This window comes from Heptranchias perlo, chromosome 30 (assembly GCF_035084215.1).
Source record: "Heptranchias perlo isolate sHepPer1 chromosome 30, sHepPer1.hap1, whole genome shotgun sequence".
Taxonomy (NCBI): Eukaryota; Metazoa; Chordata; class Chondrichthyes; order Hexanchiformes; family Hexanchidae; genus Heptranchias; species Heptranchias perlo.
The window spans coordinates 11246904-11265449 of record NC_090354.1 but is presented as its reverse complement, the minus strand read 5'-3'; the positions used below and the strand labels follow the sequence as shown (position 1 = coordinate 11265449).

Below are 18546 nucleotides of genomic sequence, written 5' to 3'. Positions count from 1 at the left end.
ATTTCAGTTGTGGTTGGAAGTTGTGAATTTAAGCTTCATGAGCATTAATTTACATAGATTTCAGTTCTAGAAAATATATTAAACTTGCTGAGTGTTTTGTCAGACAAGTGTTTTGTACATTCTTTTTGGGTTTGACAGCTTTCATTCTTATTTCCAGAATACTTATGACCGCTGCCCACTGGAACTGGTTAGATCAATCAAACACATTCTGTACCATGAACAGAGACTGATTAGAGAAGCTACAAATGTAAGTACCAAATTGGGGAGAAGACATTTCTTTGATGGAGTTTTAGCCTTGTTAATCACTTGCAGAAGTAGTAACAGAGAAGCTTTTTTGAATTGAGAAACCAAGATGAAGGGTGAAGGCTCACTAAGATTCAAGAGAGTAATTAAGATCAGTCTTTTGAAAAGTGGTGATTAATTGACCCCAGATTCGTTTTTAAAAGCCTGAAAATTGTAGGAGAAAGGGAAGACTGAGGAAGATAAGGAGTACCATAGTTTTGAGCTCCTAGGAAAGAATGAGTTAGAATTTGAGACTGTGCAATGAGTCTTGATCTCAGTACAGTAGAGGTGGAGGGAGGAGGAAGAACATGTAGAATGTTATATTTGGACCTAAGAAGGAACCACAGAAGGCAATTCGGAAGAGACCACAATAATGTTGACAAAGTAGGGAAAAGTAAGAAAGGTTTCAAAGAAGAGTGAAGTTGAAGTCTCGGTCAGGGAAGGGTCACCTATCCATTAATGAGCTTTATCTTGTACAGAAATGCAAGAGAAGTGTAGGATCTTCCCCAGAAATGGAAGCTGTATTGAAGTCTTTGATGGACTTAGTTTCTTAACTATCTAAAAAGTCTAACTTTATTGGAGGCAGCTTTAGCAATTGAGATGTGTAGGTTCAATAAAAAGCCAGAGGCAATCGTGAAGTCAAGAAAACAATAGATGAAGGACTTGAGAGTACAACCACCTAAGAGGTGGTACCTGCAGTTTGACTTGCAAGGGATCTGAGGAAATTGTCTTTTAAGGTTTAAAATTGTCTTTTTTATTAAAGAGGTCATGGGGTCAAAGATGATGTTTGAAGCAATTATTTTTATTCATGTATTTACCTTGTATGCATCAGTATCCTGGCTCCAATGTTCTGTATTGTGAAATTGTTACTTATTGACGGACTAAGTTACACTTAATGATAAAAGTGCACTTATGATATATCCTGAAATAAAACAGTTATGCTTTCACTTTGGAAAGCAGGAGGAATTTGTAGCCTTTGTTTTGCATCAGGTTTAGAAACATATAGAATGATGAAAATGATTGGTGTTTGTCAGCAAATTGGATAAAATGGAGTATCTATTTTGGTTTTGCAAGAATCATGGCATCTAACTGCCCTTGCATATTTGTGACGACTGGTTGCTCCTTGCATATATACAGACAAATGCATTGAAGTAGGTGAGGTGTCACACATATGGTAGGAGTTTATCTTGCTTTATTCTCTTTGGACAAAAAATGAACTTCATTTGATAAAAACGAACACAGCTATCTTACCACAATGGAGCTTTTCCACTGGAAGCTCTACCTTTTTAGTTTGTTTGATGAACCATTTACTTTAATGAGGTTGCATTCCTATTAAACACTTGTTATTTATTGATATTGGATAAGTGATTACAACAATTAAAATAATTTTATTTATTCTGAATGGAATCCAAGGTGTTGTCCATGATTAGTGCAGTTTTTCAGGCACTGCAACACAATGACATTTAGAAGATCTGGAAGAAGGAAAAAACTTGATAACCTAATGAAATTTGTCTGTCCTCCTCATTTTTGAGATTGTCTTCATACAACCTTTGTTGATGGGTTATTTCATTTGCAAAGAGGTTGAAGACTGAGTCATTCATTTATTGTAAGGATTAATAGGTATCCCTTACAAACACTTGCTGTACCAAAACAAGACTAAGACTGATTAGTTTCCTTTTTTGAATATCACATTCAGTGGACAGAAACATTATTTACTTTTTCTGCAATTGATTTGGTCATGTCTGGGAAATGTTGATCCAGTTAAGTGCAGTGATACCAGTTACGATGAAGATCATTTAAACATATTACTTTTAATTCTTGTGCCTGGGCTTAGTTGATAAAAAGCAAGTGAGTTGATGGCAGAGCAAGGTTCTCTGCAATAATACTGATTGACTAGCACCAGTGAGCTTATAACATGAATGATTCTGTTTAAATGTAGCCAAGTTCACCAGTAGGTTTGCTGGACTCCATGTCTCAGAAACATCTTCAAATAAACCAAACATTTGAGGAACTAAGATTAATGACTCAAGATACTGAGAATGAACTACGAAAACTACAACATACCCAAGAATATTTCATCATTCAGTATCAAGAGAGTCTACGCATACAAGGTAATTGGGATTTACTTTAACAGAATTTTCAATGGTTTTCCATTTTTTTCTCGAAGTTTAGTCCAATAGTTTCACTTCAAAATTGTGTATTTTCAAAGAAGCTCCTTTTTTGAGTTTATAAAACTTTAGTCATTCAGTGTGTGTATTGCTACATATTAAATAAACTGCTAGATATTGTGTGTGTATTGTATCAGATGTTTCACGTATTCAGCAACTTGTCACTTCAGAAAAAACCTCAGGAAAATAGACAAAGTGATCAATTTTGTGCCTATTATCCCATGTTTATTCAGCAGAAGCTGAAAATAAGGGGAAAGAAAATGAGGTGATAAACTCTGGTTTCCATTCAACACACATGTTAAAATATGAGAAACTACTTCAAATCTGACTATTGTGGTAAGGTGTAATTTCCAGATGAACTCTGGCGTTTCTTTCAAACAAACTTTTTGCTTTTGTACCTGGCTCGCCTGCCACCAGAAAATTGTGATGTATGGCTTATAACTGGAGACTGAGCAGGCAACCCATTCTCCATCGGGAAACTAAGTGATCAGTGGAGTGATCGAACGTGATGAAAATTTCTGATTCTTGGAGCTGTGTCTGACTACTATTGCTTACTTTTACGACCAGTGGAAATAGTTTTCACCGATTTATCTGGTCGAAGCCCCTTATAATAGCCTCTTACCATCTTTGTTCTCGTGAAAATTGGCCCAGTTTCGTTAGTCTCTTCACATAACTAAAGCCTTTCAGCCATCATGTCATATGTCAATAAATCTCTTCAGTATCCTCTCCATTGCCCTTCACATAAAGTGCCCAAAACGGGGCACAACATTCTAACTGCAGCCTAGCCAATGATTTGTGTAGATTTAACATTACCTCTTGCTTTTGTACTCTATGCTCCTATTGAAAAAACCTCGGATCCCATAAGTTTTTCAGTTTTATCAACATATTTTCCTGCTTTTAAAAATTTGAGTATCTGAAATCCTAATTCTCTCTGCTCTTATCTTTTTAAAGTTTTATCATTTAATCCATATTTTCTTATTCTTCTTGCTAAAGCAAAGTTAGTACGTTGGCGTTTATAAACTGTATTACAAGGATTTTGTAGAGTAGTGGATATAGCATTTGACTTTTCATACTTCTGAATGGTCCCAGGATAATAATACATACTCTGATATACCATCTCAATCCATAGCCATGATATTAGTTGATTTGGTACATAATTCCTTAATGGATTTGACTTACGTGGGGGGTAATTTTCTGAATACACATTAGTGGCAGGGAATGCTAGCATGTATCATAAAATCGTCACAGGCAACATGCCCGCAATTTTTTGATGTCCATTGGCAGTGAAGCTCTCGAACACCAGTGAGTACTCAGAAAATTACCCCCATAATAATCTGTGTACCGATGGAAGGTGGATGATAATGGTAAAATGAACAAAAACGTGTTTAGACAGTATGATTTGGATCTAGTTTAACAATTTTGAATATAAACTGTTGGAGCATGCAAGTTTAACTGCCATTGATTTCCTTTTTGACAGTGCTGTGAACTTATTATTGCTCTTTTTTTAGCTCAGCTTGCCCAGCTTGCACAGCTCAGTCCGCAAGACCAAAACCGTATCTTGCGAGAACAAAGCTTACAACAAAAACGGACATCAGTGGAGAGTTGGTTACAACGAGAAGCCCAGACACTACAACAATACAGATTGGTATTTAAAAATTCATAATTTCTACACAGACTGGGTTTCTTTACACCTTCTGCATTGCACTTAGAAGTGTTGGAGAAATTTATAATTAGTAACTTTAAGCAGCAGGATATTGTGGTAGGGTTCAAGCTTATGGCTTCTCTGATTGAGATTACCAATTAGTGGCAAATTAAAGGCAATTTTATGCTGTGGGCCCATGTCCATTAAAAACTGATTTGACACTGCTGAAACCTATTTCACATAGGAACCTTACAGCCATTAGACAGTAAAGATATTTATATCTTTCTGGGCTGGTTGTGAATCGTGGTGTAAGGGATGAAAATAGAGTGCTCAACCCACTGCATCTCACAGTTCTTTAACATCACATGCAAAGTAAGAAATGGAATGGTGGAATGATATGAGAAAAATGTATGTATGTGAATCTATATTGGCTTTCCACCATGAATTTACTCCCCAAATGCATTATCCCTGTCTACTTTGGTGTACTGTAGCACTCTAACAGGACCCATAACTGCGATTAAGAAGACATTCCCTTTTATCCAATTATTCTGATCTGGCAAATATGTAGAAAATTGGTGACTAATCAGATATTTCGAAATGGGTTGTCTTATTCACTGCATCACCTAATGTGGTAAGTGCAGCTGTAGGATTTCTTTCTGATGTTGAGTACATTGTTAAAAATAGTGAATGCTATTTAAGACAATGCGGGGTCAAAAAATTGTCATTGGTGCATGTTTGTGCTTATCAAGTTAAGGAATGTGCATGCTGGGAAATGGAACACATTTCTACTTTGAGGGTCAAGTAATCACATCAACCAGTTGTTTGGTATGGATCCCTTACACCAACAGAAAAATTAAGATTTTCATCACAGTCATTCTGGGCTGGATTTTGAACACGCTTTCCGTCAAAGGAAAGGAGTTTCCTCAATTGAAATTCGTTCATGCAGGATTTTATCTCCTGAAAAAAATTGGAGTATTTGTAACTGAAACCAGTAAGGTCAATAAACGCCGGCAATGTAATTTTTAACAAGAATGTAAACTACTACATACTTGTTGCAGGACTTGGCCGAGAAACACCAAAAGACATTACAGTTGCTTCGTAAGCTGCAGACAATTATTTTAGATGATGAATTGATTCAGTGGAAACGTCGCCAGCAATTAGCAGGGAACGGTGGTCAGTCTGAAGGTAGTTTGGACGTGCTTCAGTCGTGGTAAGAAAATCCACATTTCAGTAAAATATGATTCAGCAAACAAAGATGTTTAAAAATTGTAGAACTGCAAGAAATTGTGCACTATTACAGATTAGATGCGGCTTGTAACAGTGAGCAGGATATTTTACACAAAGCATGCTTTTTAATACTTCCATTTTATCTCTTTTTTTTAAGTTTATCATTTTGTTTCCCCTTTCCTTTAGGTTAGCCCAGACTATTTGCCATTTCCCAGGCAAAATGTTGGGGGTGTAACTTTAGTTTCCAGACAAAAGCTTGCTGTTCCTATATTCACTGGCACCAAGCACTGGGAGTAAGCCAAAGATTATCGCCTTTGAAGTCCTGAAATCTTTATTCTCCTCCCTCGATCTTGAATCTGTCTGCAGGACCTCAACCCTTTTTCTTTCCTATGTCATTGGTTCCAACATGAACCATGACTTCTGACTGTTCCCCTTACTCCCGCAGAATGTTCTCCACCCATTCCACGGCATCCTCTACCTTGGCATCAGGGAAGGAACTTGTGTCTACGGTTGCAGAAACGCCTATCTATCACCCTGACTATCAAGCTCCCTATGACACATGCATTTCTACACTTCCCTGTATCCCCTTGTGCAGTTATTTGCTCCATGGTGCCATGGAATTGCTTTAGACTGCACTCCCAGAGGTATCATCACCCTTACCGGTACTCAGCACAGAAAGCTGGTTTGTGAGTGCCACACTCCTGGAGGATTTCTGCACTGCCAGCCTTTTCTTCCTACCATGTCGGATGGCCACGCATTCACTCTCCTCCTGAAATTTCTGTGGCTGCGGGGTGACCACCGACTGTAACATGCGATGCAGAAAACTTTCAGTCTCCCATCATAGTGACACCAGCCGCTCCTCCGGCTCAAATTCTGAGCTCGAGCAGCTGGAGGCACCTCCTGCACATGTGCTTATCCAGGACACGCGAAGCGCCCTGGAGTTTCCCACGTGGCACAGGATGCATATGCAACCGGTCTCTGCCGACCTGCCATACTCCCAGAAATTGAACAGCTACCGAGTGTAAAGCAGCACAATTATATCTTTACTAGTCACACTTTCTAGTGCCATGCTAGTAGTTTTCATTCCAGTATTACCCTTTTTCTTTTGGACAGCCTTGGATGCCTAATTGTAGGCTTTCCAAAAAGTAAAAATACAAGCTCTAATTACAGGTAAATGATAGTGTTTTGCAGTCTGTCCTCCTTCACAGTGTGTTTGTTAATATGTTGATAATGGGGAATGTTGATGCTGCGAGGTTCTAGTGCCTAGTTGACCATTCAGAGCCACAATTATTGGAAACCAGTCTTTGAATGCTCACATTTGCAGATTTTGATGTGTACTTATGCCAACCTGGCTGGCTACTGGAGGTTTCTACAGTCAAGTACCATATTCTTTGGAAGCAAATTCATTTAGTAAAAGTATTAATTAAATTGAAACATTGTCAAATGCCCTTGACCTGCTTCTAGGATCGTTACATTGCTAAACAGTGACACAATTATAATGGTAAGTAACCATTAGGAAAGTCAATTTCCATATTAACTGTGCTGTTTATTGGAAAATATTTTGTACTTGTAGGTGTGAGAAGTTAGCAGAGACAATATGGCAGAATCGTCAGCAGATCAGGCGAGCTGAGCACCAAAGGCAGCAGCTGCCCATCCCAGGCCCAGTGGAGGAGTTACTTACAGAGCTCAATGCAACAATTACAGATGTAATATCTGCACTAGTCACAAGGTCAGCAACTTTAATAGAGCTGTATGTAACAATTCACTGTAAACACTGCTTAACTGTACATTCAGTTATACCAGATAACAAAATACCTAACACTCATTTAATAAGGCTTGAGAAATGGCAAGCAGAGGCTGTAAAGTATCACACTTCAAACAAATTTTCATTAAAATCGAGCAGTCATCCTAAAATCTGAATTCTGACAAAATAAACATTTGTATAGAAAGTAATCACCTCCACAGCCAGGGATTGTCAGTAATATTGTTACATATTGTAATAGCATCAAAATTGTAGGAAAATATGCTACTCACGGACATAATCTGGTTTCATAAATTTCATAATTTAACTTAAATACAATGTTTAAGTAGAACGGATTGCACTAACCATAGTTTTCCATTGTTGTTTTATACAGCACCTTTATTATTGAGAAACAACCCCCTCAGGTTTTGAAGACTCAGACCAAGTTTGCAGCCACAGTACGCTTATTAGTAGGAGGAAAGCTGAATGTACACATGAACCCACCCCAAGTGAAAGCAACTATCATCAGTGAACAGCAGGCCAAGGCACTTCTGAAAAATGAGAATACGAGAAAGTAAGGCATCTCTGAAAATTCTCAGAATTTTTATATTTTTCTTGCTTTAATATTCAGTGCCGCATATCTAGACCCCAGAATTCAATTTGCCTTTTAGAGCCTTTTCTATCTTCACTTCCAATTTAAAGATAGTTATCTGTGCTCTTAAATCTCTCTGTTTCTTGGTTTTACCGTTTCAGTTATTCTTCCTTTCATTGCTTGTACTACTTCACATTTCTCTGCATTGCACTGTATCTGCCCACTGTGTCTCCTCCTGCAGTCTTCGTTTAAATTTGCCATGGACCCTAATTTGGTACACGGAAATTATATTCAAATTATTTAATATAAATGGAAAACTGATGCGATTCCAGGACAGATCATCATACCACCATGCAACCCGAAAGACACTAATTTACTCTTACTCTGTCCTTTTCCTCCCAGTCATCCCCTATCCATGCAGCTGTGTCCCCATTACTACCATTTCACTTCATCTTTGTAAGAAGTCTGTTTATGTACCACTTTATCAAAAGACATATATACAACATTCACTGCATTCCCTTTCTCTGTACACTCTAAGTTCATTAGAAAATACAATGAATTTAGTCAAGCTTAACCTGCCCTTTCTGCATACATGCTGCCTGTTCCTAATTAGCCTACATCTTTCTAACTGTTCAATTATTTCATCCTGTGTTGTGGACTCTAGAAGTTTACCCATAATCCAAGTAAGATTAATTGGCTATTAGTTTCTGGTTTATCCCTATCCACTTTCCTGAATTAGATGTAACATTTGCTTTCCTCCAGTTCTTCAGAACAATTACCATTTCCAAGGATTTCTGAAAAATTGAGTTGTGCCTCAGCTTTCTCCTCTCCAAACTCCTTCGGTATTCTGGGATGCAAACCACACAGGCCTGGTGAATTTTCTAATTTTGGTCCCATAAACTTTTTTAAAATAAAATTTCCTTTTGAATATTTATATCCAGTAGTGCGTCTTCTGCATCCTCCTCAGTCTCAGTTTCACCTTCCTCTAAAAGCTGAGGTGAAATATTTATTAAACATCGGTCATCGCCTCACTCTCCAGACTAAGAGGTTCCTCTTCCTCTCTGAAGGTCCCAACATTTCTTTTACTGTTCATGTACTTTTTGTGTCTTATAAAAGCCCTTGTTATAGACTTTCATACTCCCTCTTTGCCTTTCTAATGTTTTTTGCTTAATTTGTATACTTTTTATATATTTTTTTCCTACGTTTCTCCTATACCTCTAAGATATTTTGCTCTTAATTTCTGCACGGAACCATCTTTAATCCTTCAGATATTTAACCTATGTCGTATGCATCTCATATTGAAATAGCTTCCACTGCTGGTCTATTTGAGCTCCCATTTTCCTAACCAACTAATCTGGCCTAGGCCCCCTTTCATACTAAAATTGGCAACTTCCAGTCCAGAACTTTTATCTTCATCTCCTCATTTTCTTTATCTATGTTCAATGTGAACCTGATTAGGTTATGGTCACTATTTCCCTTGTTGTCCTATTTTGTAACCCAGACCAAAATCCAGCGCTACATCCTTCCTTATTGGACATGGGACATGCTGATTAAGGAAACAGTTATGCATTCTAATCCCCTCCCCAGTGTGACCACAAAGTTTTGTTATCTCACTCTGTATTGGGTTAAAGTCACTATTATTACAATTCTTACCATTGCAAACCTTTTATAAATTTACTACAAATCTTTTCCTCAAATTCTTTTCCACTGTTTGTTTTTTTTATTCGTTCATGGGATGTGGGCATCGCTGGCAAGGCCAGCATTTATTGCCCTTGAGAAGGTGGTGGTGAGCCGCCGCCTTGAACCGCTGCAGTCCGTGTGGTGAAGGTTCTCCCACAGTGCTGTTAGGAAGGGCGTTCCAGGATTTTGACCCAGCGACAATGAAGGAACGGCGATATATTTCCAAGTCGGGATGGTGTGTGACTTGGAGGGGAACGTCCAGGTGGTGGTGTTCCCATGTGCCTGCTGCCCTTGTCCTTCCAGGTGGTAGAGGTCGCGGGTTTGGGAGGTGCTGTCGAAGAAGCCTTGGCGAGTTGCTGCAGTGCATCCTGTGGATGGTACACACTGCAGCCACAGTGCGCCGGTGGTGAAGGGAGTGAATGTTTCGGGTGGTGGATGGGGTGCCAATCAAGCGGGCTGCTTTGTCCTGGATGGTGTCGAGCTTCTTGAGTGTTGTTAGAGCTGCACTCATCCAGGCAAGTGGAGAGTATTCCATCACACTCTTGACTTGTGCCTTGTGGATGGTGGAAAGGCACTGGGGAGTCAGGAGGTGAGTCACTCGCTGCAGAATACCCAGCCTTTGACCTGCTCTTGTAGCCACAGTATTTATATGGCTGGTCCAGTTAAGTTTCTGGTCAATGGTGACCCCCAGGATGTTGATGGTGGGGGATTCGGCGACGGTAATGCTGTTGAATGTCAAGGGGAGGTGGTTAGACTCTCTCGAGATGGTCGTTGCCTGGCACTTGTCAGGCACAAGGTACTTGACAATTATCAGCCCAAGCCTGGATGTTGTCCAGGTCTTGCTGCATGTGGGTACGGACTGCTTCATTATCTGAGGGGTTGCGAATGGACCTGAACACTGTGCAATCATCAGTGAACATCCCCATTTCTGACCTTATGATGGAGGGAAGGTCATTGAAGCAGCTGAAGATGATTGGGCCTAGGACACTGCCCTGAGGAACTCCTGCAGTGGTTTATGGTGTACTCCCAGCTTGATAACATCCCTTATTATTTCTTAACTCAACCCAGACACACTATCTCAGCAGCACCATCCATAAAAACTCCCTTTTCTGTTTGTAGTCATGCCCTTAATTAAAAGGTTGCCCCTCCTCCCCTTTTCCTCTCTCTATCTCTCCTGAAAAATTTATAGCCTGGAGTATTTGTTGATACTTCATTTCTGTCAAGGCTATATTATGTTCTCCATTCAAATTGGTCACACTCTAGTTTCTCACCTTTATTTCTATTGCTTTGGTAATTGCAAATAAGCAGTGAAAACCTCAACCCACTCACCCCTCAGTACTCTTTTTTTTCCATCTTTCCTTCACTATCCTACTACTTAATGCTCTCCTATGTGCCCTGAGGTACACCTTTCCATGTCTCCATCCCCGAACTTATTGTTTTAGACTGCTTTCCTTCTACCATACATATTCTCAACCCCGTGTAATTTCTAAGGTAAGTCTTTCCGTCCCAAACATCCCACTTAAGCTTACCTCTACAGCTGTATTCTTGGTGTCAGGTCATTGGCACAATTCAGTTCAGGTGCAGTCCATCCCTCTCCTACATCTTCCTCCTGTTCCACAATTAGTTCCACTGTCTGAAGAACTTAAAACCTTCCCCCTCATACCACTCTACCAACAACCCATTTGGCTGCCTAATCCTGCTTCCTGCCTCTTAGGACTGCCTGTGAAATGCATAGAGAATATTCCCCTTCAGAACAGCTTTTGGGGACCGATTCTAAAGCAACTCCTCACATTCTAGACCAGAGAAGGAGTTGGGCTATCACCTTGACAGGCTCCCTTCTAACTACATCTTCTGGTTCCATTTTATCTTTCTGTTGCGCCTCTAAGCCCTTTTCCTCAGCTTTGTGTCCAGACTCACGAATGCTACAGAATGTTTGATCTCAAACTTTCTCTCCAATCATTGTGCAGTTTAATGAATTTGTGAAGCTTCGAATATTCAACAATCCATTCAACTATCTGTTTCATGAAAATTAATGTAAGTGTATTCATTCCCTAGCCTTGTTCAATTATGCATACCTATTGCATTCATGCATTTCAGCGCGCGCGCGCACGCACGCGCGCGCACACGCACACACACTCTCTCTCTCTCTCAAATGATCTGCTCCTTTATCTTTAAAAAAAAAATACTTTTTATAGTTGAAATGTATTGTGTCTCACCATTTGCCTGTACAGAATTAATTGCAAGCAACTTATTGGGGAGAGGCAGCGAGTTTGAAAACAATGCAGTGATGGATTATTGGGGCTTTATTGGAGATAAAGAACAGGTCCCTTCCTGTTACCTTTCATTCACATTTAAATCTAAACCAATTTTAATGGGTGTGTCTTGCAATAATAAAGGACTAAGGAGAGAAAAATATCAGACCTACTGTACAAAGCAAGTCTTTTTCAGCTGACGTAACCATTGGGCAATATCTGCAGCTCAGATCACCCAGTATAATTACTGCCAGTGCAAGATCTGCCTTTTAATTTTATAAAACTTGGGTGGTTTGCTGTATTGCCGCACTGTTTCTATGAATGGGAAAGAGCTCTTCGAAATTGGTGGAAAATTGACCATAGTTACAGACCATTAAGCAACATTTTTGCTTGCATGCATACAGGGCAGCCTGCTGCCCTTTTTACCTCACAATGATCCAAGCTGGCAGTGTAATCATGTCTCTACGTGTATCATTCCATAAATGTCAATACTGTGCAATAATATACTAATCTTCTGCAATAATTTTTTATTTATAGCAGTTTGAAAAGTAAACTAGATTTTAACCCATTTATATCTCTGGCAGTGACAGCAGTGGTGAGATATTAAACAACTGTTGTGTTATGGAGTACCATCAAGCAACAGGAACCTTAAGTGCCAACTTTAGAAATATGGTAAGCAAAAGCCTTCAATACAATTAATGGAGCTCCCATCGCAGTGTTCGCAGGCAATTAGGGTTGGAGGCTGGGAGCCAGTCGCAGCATTACACTCAGATCTCACCCCAAACACTGATAAACAATTTGCACGCCATTTGTTTGCTCAAAGGCGATATTTGAGGCATTTGTTATTAGCAGGGATCTGAGCTGAGCTGCAAAGTGGTAAATGCCATGATTGGTTTCTCTTTTGTGTTTGAAGAGGCTGTCAACGGGAAGAAAGTTTGGTGGGAGGGGCAATAGGGGGTCAAAAGGGAGTATTGGTTTTTTAAAGTGGAATCTTGTTGGGAGGCACAGAGAGAGTAAAAATGAAAGTGTGCATTTAGTTGGATACAGGTAAATGGGGAGAACATTTCTGTGACAATAGTAACTGTTATGGCTACCTTCTGTGCTTCTTTTGGAATTGATTTGGTGCTCTCCACTTGGTATCTTTGATTATGTGACCAAAAAAACGTGTATAGCGCAGACTAATCAGGAAACTAGGAGGAAATCAGCAATCATAAATTCTAAATGTTACTGATTTTATTATACATTACTGTAAAATGCACAAAAAGGGGTGCCTAATTTAAGAAACTAAAAGGGAAATGTTACATCAAATCAATTGTAATTTTTCTCCTGTATGTGAAAGATTCCTTGCATGGATAATAGAAGTAATTCACATACCAGTTCTGATGATAAAACTCTTCAGATGCTTTTAATGTGGCTCCCCAGATAGCTTAGTGGGTAAATGCACTGTGCAGTGTCGTACTCAGCCATCAGAGTAGAAATTTTCAGGTTTGGTCCCTGATATATACCTATCTCATTCAGGAAAGCAATGAGTATGCTTCAATATTTCTGCGTTAGGGAGAGAAAAACTCAGCAAAGATTTCCACTTCTGATTCCCATTGCATTGACACTAGTTAGAGGTATGCTTGTGTGACCTTAAGGTGAGGACAGGTTTCGGCTTGTCCACTATCTCAACCTGCAACGCTTGCCGTCCAGCTCAGATGTGCAAATTGGCCATATTGTGAGGGTATGGTACCTGTGGAACTGCTCCCTAGCATAATTTGCTGCTTTCAGGAGAGGTGAGGAATGCTTCTAATTGTCTTCAGTATTTACATTTTCTACTCTTTTTTGAGATTTTTCTGATCATAAAGCCGATTTTCTTTGCTCTTTGGAAAATAGAATTCCACCAAATACGCTGTCTTAAACACAAGAATGTTTATTGTATTTGCTCATCTGAAAAATGTTAAAAGTTTCTGGACTATAAATTGGGCTGTGTAGCGCCGTTTTGTAGGTCCTACGCGGCCTCCTAAGCACCCAAAATGGCATCCGGAATGCGCGCGCATGCTTTTAGCGTGACGTGCGCCAGACGCCATCTTGGTAAAGGTGTTTGCGCACGCGCAGATAGCGAATACCGGCAGCATGTAAAGTAAGGAGACTATGTGTTAGATCAGTGCTGATTTTAAAGGGACAGATGCAGTTCTGGAACTCGACGCTCCAGCCAATGCACTGTCTTAACCTCGCACAGCTGAACAGGTCGTAAACAGCATGGAGGACCCCTCACCAGTGCTATTTAAAGGGATCATGCAGCTTTTACAGTTTAGTTGCTGGATTATTGCTTCTGGCTGCTGATGCATTTGTACCTGTTTTTGGAGGCCTCCTATACTTGAATATTAGGACTAGGGGGCATAGCCTAAAAATTAGAGCCAGGATTTGCAGGAGTGAAGTTAGGAAAAGCTTCTACGTGCAAAGGTGGTAGAAGTTTGGAACGCTCTTCTGCAAATGGCAGTTGATGCAAGTTCAGTTTTAAATCTGAGATTGATAGATTTTTGTTAAGCAAAGGTATTATGGGATATGGGACTACGGCGGGTATATGGAATTAGGTCACAGATCAACCATGATCTCATTGAACAGCGGAACAGGCTCAAGGGGCTAACTGGCCTACTCCTGTTCCTATTTTCCTATGTTATAATAAAGTTTCGATACTCTGCAGGGAGTGGGTTGGCTAGTTGACAGGCAACAACAAGGGCACTGGCAGAGTGGCAGTGATGGGACAGGAATGCTGTCATGTTGAGAGGGCAGCAGGTTCATGTTCAATGGAGCCAATGCCACTTTCTGCCTCCTGTTACGTGCCACCTTCTCCTGCAAGAAAGCAGAACGTGTGTTGGTGAGTGACCTGCAGGATGTTTGGGTGATGTGTCTGTCATGGTTGAATAGCTGCCTGTCTGTGTGTGTGTGTGACCAGTGAGTTGTGGGTGTGCAGCTTGCAACAGTGGTAATGTGTGAGGGTGAGAGGAAGCATCTGATTGGATGAGTTGAGTACTGATTGGAAGAGTTTGTTGGTATGTGGGTGATGGGGGTGTCGTGTGTGGAGCAGTGGATGCGGCTAGTGGTGCAATTGGTAGGAGATGCCACTTGACAGTTGACCTCACTCACCTTAACCACTCATGTCAAAGCATTGAACTTCTTCCTGCACTGCATCCAATGCTAGTGGTGCTATGCGCCTGGCATTGACTTTGTCCCCTACTGCCTCCCGCTGCCTTTTGAGCTTATGCCTGGAGGACCTCTTGCCCCCCCCCCCTCACCCCCTATGGATATAGGATGCTCCTCCTTCTGTCCACCTCTTCCATCAAGGCCTCTAGTGCGTCAGCAGAGAACCTTGGTGCACGTTCTCTCGCAGGCCTGGTACAAACTCAGATTGGTGAGGTCTGGTGTGCAGATTGGAGGATGTGGGATTTAGTAATGCGCAAACTTTATTCAATGTTTTAACGTAACTCATCAGTTTGTAAACATAGGGACGGGATCTGCATCTGTGTGTGGTGTCTGATCTCCATTCATAATCCATGTGGACCCGTATCTTATATTTTGCAAATAAGGGGTGCAGGCTGCCTTTACGTGATGCTAGCCACTCGATCAATATTGGGGTACCCCTGCTGGTGAACAGCCACTCAACAATGCAGCTGGGCCTGGCTGCTCATAGATATCAGGGAAATGACCAGGCAGCACGAATGTTACATGCTGCCTGTATCTCAATGACCGGGTGCAGGTTAATTGCGCACTGCGACACCCACGCCCGGTTTTGGGGGTTATCCAATTTCGTCCCCTATGTCTCCATTTATTCTGGCACAGTCAGTGTTATGTTAGCCCTAAAAACAAAAATATCTTGCCTCCAATTAGAATTTGATTAAACTTTACTTCTTTGTAGTCTCTGAAACGAATCAAACGTTCTGATCGACGTGGAGCTGAATCAGTCACGGAAGAGAAATTCACAATTCTTTTTGAATCGCAGTTCAGTGTTGGTGGAAATGAACTAGTGTTTCAAGTTAAGGTATGTTACACACAATTTGCGAGATTTAGACAGTGTGATTGTTTTATGTCATTGAATGCATATAATATCCAAGTAATTGTTTTTTTTTTCTGGCAGACTTTATCACTTCCGGTGGTAGTGATAGTTCATGGCAGCCAAGACAACAATGCCACTGCCACTGTACTCTGGGATAATGCATTTGCAGAGCCAGTAAGTTACAAGTTGTTTGTCTTCCATTGAATATAAAATTTATATCTATATGAAAGCTATGGTAATTTAAGCAGTACTTGAGGCCACTTAAACAGGGCATAATGAATGTGTATCAGAGATTACATATATATGCCAACCTCCCTCAATTTTTTTTTAAAATAACAGTTCCACATTAAATGTTGGCAGTATTTATGCTTTAGTAAAATCAAAACAACATTCTACGGGATTGCTGTTGACTTTTTAAAAAAAAAAGTGCATGATCCTCTGTTTTACTTGCAAAAACATCCATTGAGTCAACTTCTGAATCCAGTGAAGGCCAATTTGTGAGAGTTTTTTTTTCCTATGAAATTTTTTTTACATGATTGTATAAGTTTGTTAAAGGAGTGGGTACTTGTTTTCAAAGCAACACCCTCCATTTTATAGAACAAAATAAAGTCTGAGCACTTCTTCAATATTTTAGTAAATGTCAGGTTTCTTACTGGCTGGAAACCATCAAGTGGGGTATCCCATGCCACTGTACTGCTTTGGAAACCATGCTATAAGAAAGTGTACAGATTTCCCAACCTGTAGAATGATACCCGGACTTCAAGGGTTAAGTTACGAGGAGAGATTACACAAATTGGGGTTGTATTCTCTCGAGTTTCGAAGGTTAAGGGGTGATCTGATCGAAGTTTATAAGATAATAAGGGGAACAGATAGGGTGGATAGAGAGAAACTATTTCCGCTGGTTGGGGATTTTAGGAGTTGGGGGCACAGTCTAAAAGTTAGAGCCAGACCTTTCAGGAGCGAGATTAGAAAACATTTCTACACACAAAGGGTTGCAGAAGTTTGGAACTCTCTTCCGCAAACGGCAATTGATACTAGCTCAATTGCTAAATTTAAATGTGAGATAGATAGCTTTTTGGCAACCAAAGGTATTAAGGGATATGGGCCAAAGGCAGGTATATGGAGTTAGATCACAGATTAGCCATGATCTTATCAAATGGCAGAGCAGGCACGAGGGGCTGAATGGCCTACTCCTGTTCCTATGTTCCCAAGTATCCTGGTTTGAGACGTCCATGGCTCCAGAGCGGGCCTCAGATTGATGTATTCTTCCAGCGCAAGTAACTAGAGCGCCTAACCAGCAAGGAAGGTCCCACTCCAGAACCTCCATGTCAGTAAGAAACTTTGATGTGGAGATGCCAGTGATGGACTGGGGTTGACAAATGTAAGGAATCAAATAAAACAGTTGGACTATAACCTGGTGTAGTAAGAAACTTGACATTTTTTACTAAAACACTTAAAATAGTCTAATCTGATTTTATTTCTACAAGATTGGAGCAAAAATGGCTCCATGAGAATTTCCTTTCCTTTTGAATAACACACAAAGAATACTTATTTCAAAAAATTATATTCTTATCAACTTTAACCTCAAACTGCGACCCATTGGTGCATCGTAGGTGGAGAGAAGGCAGTTTGAATTTCAGCTTCAGCTGCTGTTCTCCTATATACGCATAATCTCAGTAAAATGTTACTGATTTTTGGCCTGGTGGTCACTTCCACCAGCTGGGAGATGGAGCAACAATAAAGTTAAGAGGAACTGCAGCTCACATCATATTTCCGTGCCCCTCACTGGCTTACCACAGAGGCTTTCAAGATTTTTGTAGTCATTTGTCTGCCTCAGCTGAAGTTCAGTCAAAAAACTAGTAAATTAAACTGCTTGATCTGTTTAGATACTTGTTTATTGGTTACCTTCTACTTACTATTGAATAGCCTGAGCTTTTAATGGGTAATAATGGAAAAAATTAAATTGGTAGAAATGTTTCCTTTGGCCTTTGGCCTGCGTCCAACTTCTTAGAGGCGTACAGTCATATGAGATTGAGCAACAGTTCACAATGGTTTTCTGTTTGCAATTTCAGGGTCGAGTGCCATTTGTGGTCCCTGACAAAGTAATCTGGCCACAGTTATGTGAGGCTCTCAACATGAAGTTCAAAGCAGAGGTTCAGAGCAACAGAGGATTGTCAGAAGAAAATCTCGTTTTCCTGGCTCAGAAAGCATTCAGTAGCTCTGCCACACATGCAGATGATTACAGTAATATGACCATCTCCTGGTCCCAATTTAATAGGGTAAGAAACTATTTTCAGCATCTAATTGGGGATTAGCTGTTTTACAACTCTTATACAAATGCCAACCTGAAAGACATGCAAAAGCTGACTAACCGCTCCAAAAAACTTGACAATTGAAAACCAGGCCTATTAACTGTAGTTACACCAAAACTATTTAAGCTGAACATATATTCAATATTTCAATACTTTGAGTGGAAAATTGTGGCAAAAATTGCAGTGCCATTCCCTTGTTCCTTGCTGAGAAATTGTGGATATTTATTGGTACTGTGTGTGTTGTTAACTCTTAATTTGTTAAATTGTTTTAAGATGGTTTATGCAGTTGTCACAGTGATGATCACTTTAACCCCCACCTTCCTGATTTTCACATGGGCACTCTTCTCCCTGTCCTCTTAGTTCATGCTGGCAATCTTCTCTTCTTCCCCTTCCCCAAATTTTTATAGTGGCACATTTCTCCACCCCATCCCCACCAAGTTTAAGGTCATACTTCTTGTTCTTCCCATCTGAGTTCAAGGTGACACTTTTTTCCCTCCCTCCAACCCCCTCCTCAGTTCATAATGCCTTTCATAGTTTCCCCCAGTTTTTAATGGCACTCTTGCTTCCCATCCCAGGTTTATGATGGTATTATTCTGTCTGCTCATTTATTCCCC

General features: G+C 40.3%; 1 protein-coding gene across 6 annotated transcripts in view; it reads left to right on the top strand.

Annotated features, from left to right (window-relative positions):
• The window catches only part of LOC137299903 (signal transducer and activator of transcription 5B-like), a 125590-nt gene that overhangs the window by 88445 nt on the left and 18599 nt on the right, over positions 1-18546 (top strand). For all 6 annotated transcript variants that reach the window (XM_067968886.1, XM_067968888.1, XM_067968890.1 and 3 more), the window contains 10 exons: positions 158-247; positions 2222-2393; positions 3959-4095; positions 5151-5302; positions 6893-7048; positions 7455-7634; positions 12169-12256; positions 15483-15605; positions 15702-15794; positions 17693-17899. In XM_067968886.1, coding sequence (XP_067824987.1) covers positions 158-247; positions 2222-2393; positions 3959-4095; positions 5151-5302; positions 6893-7048; positions 7455-7634; positions 12169-12256; positions 15483-15605; positions 15702-15794; positions 17693-17899 — 1398 coding nt within the window. The remainder of the gene's footprint in view (positions 1-157; positions 248-2221; positions 2394-3958; positions 4096-5150; positions 5303-6892; positions 7049-7454; positions 7635-12168; positions 12257-15482; positions 15606-15701; positions 15795-17692; positions 17900-18546) is intronic.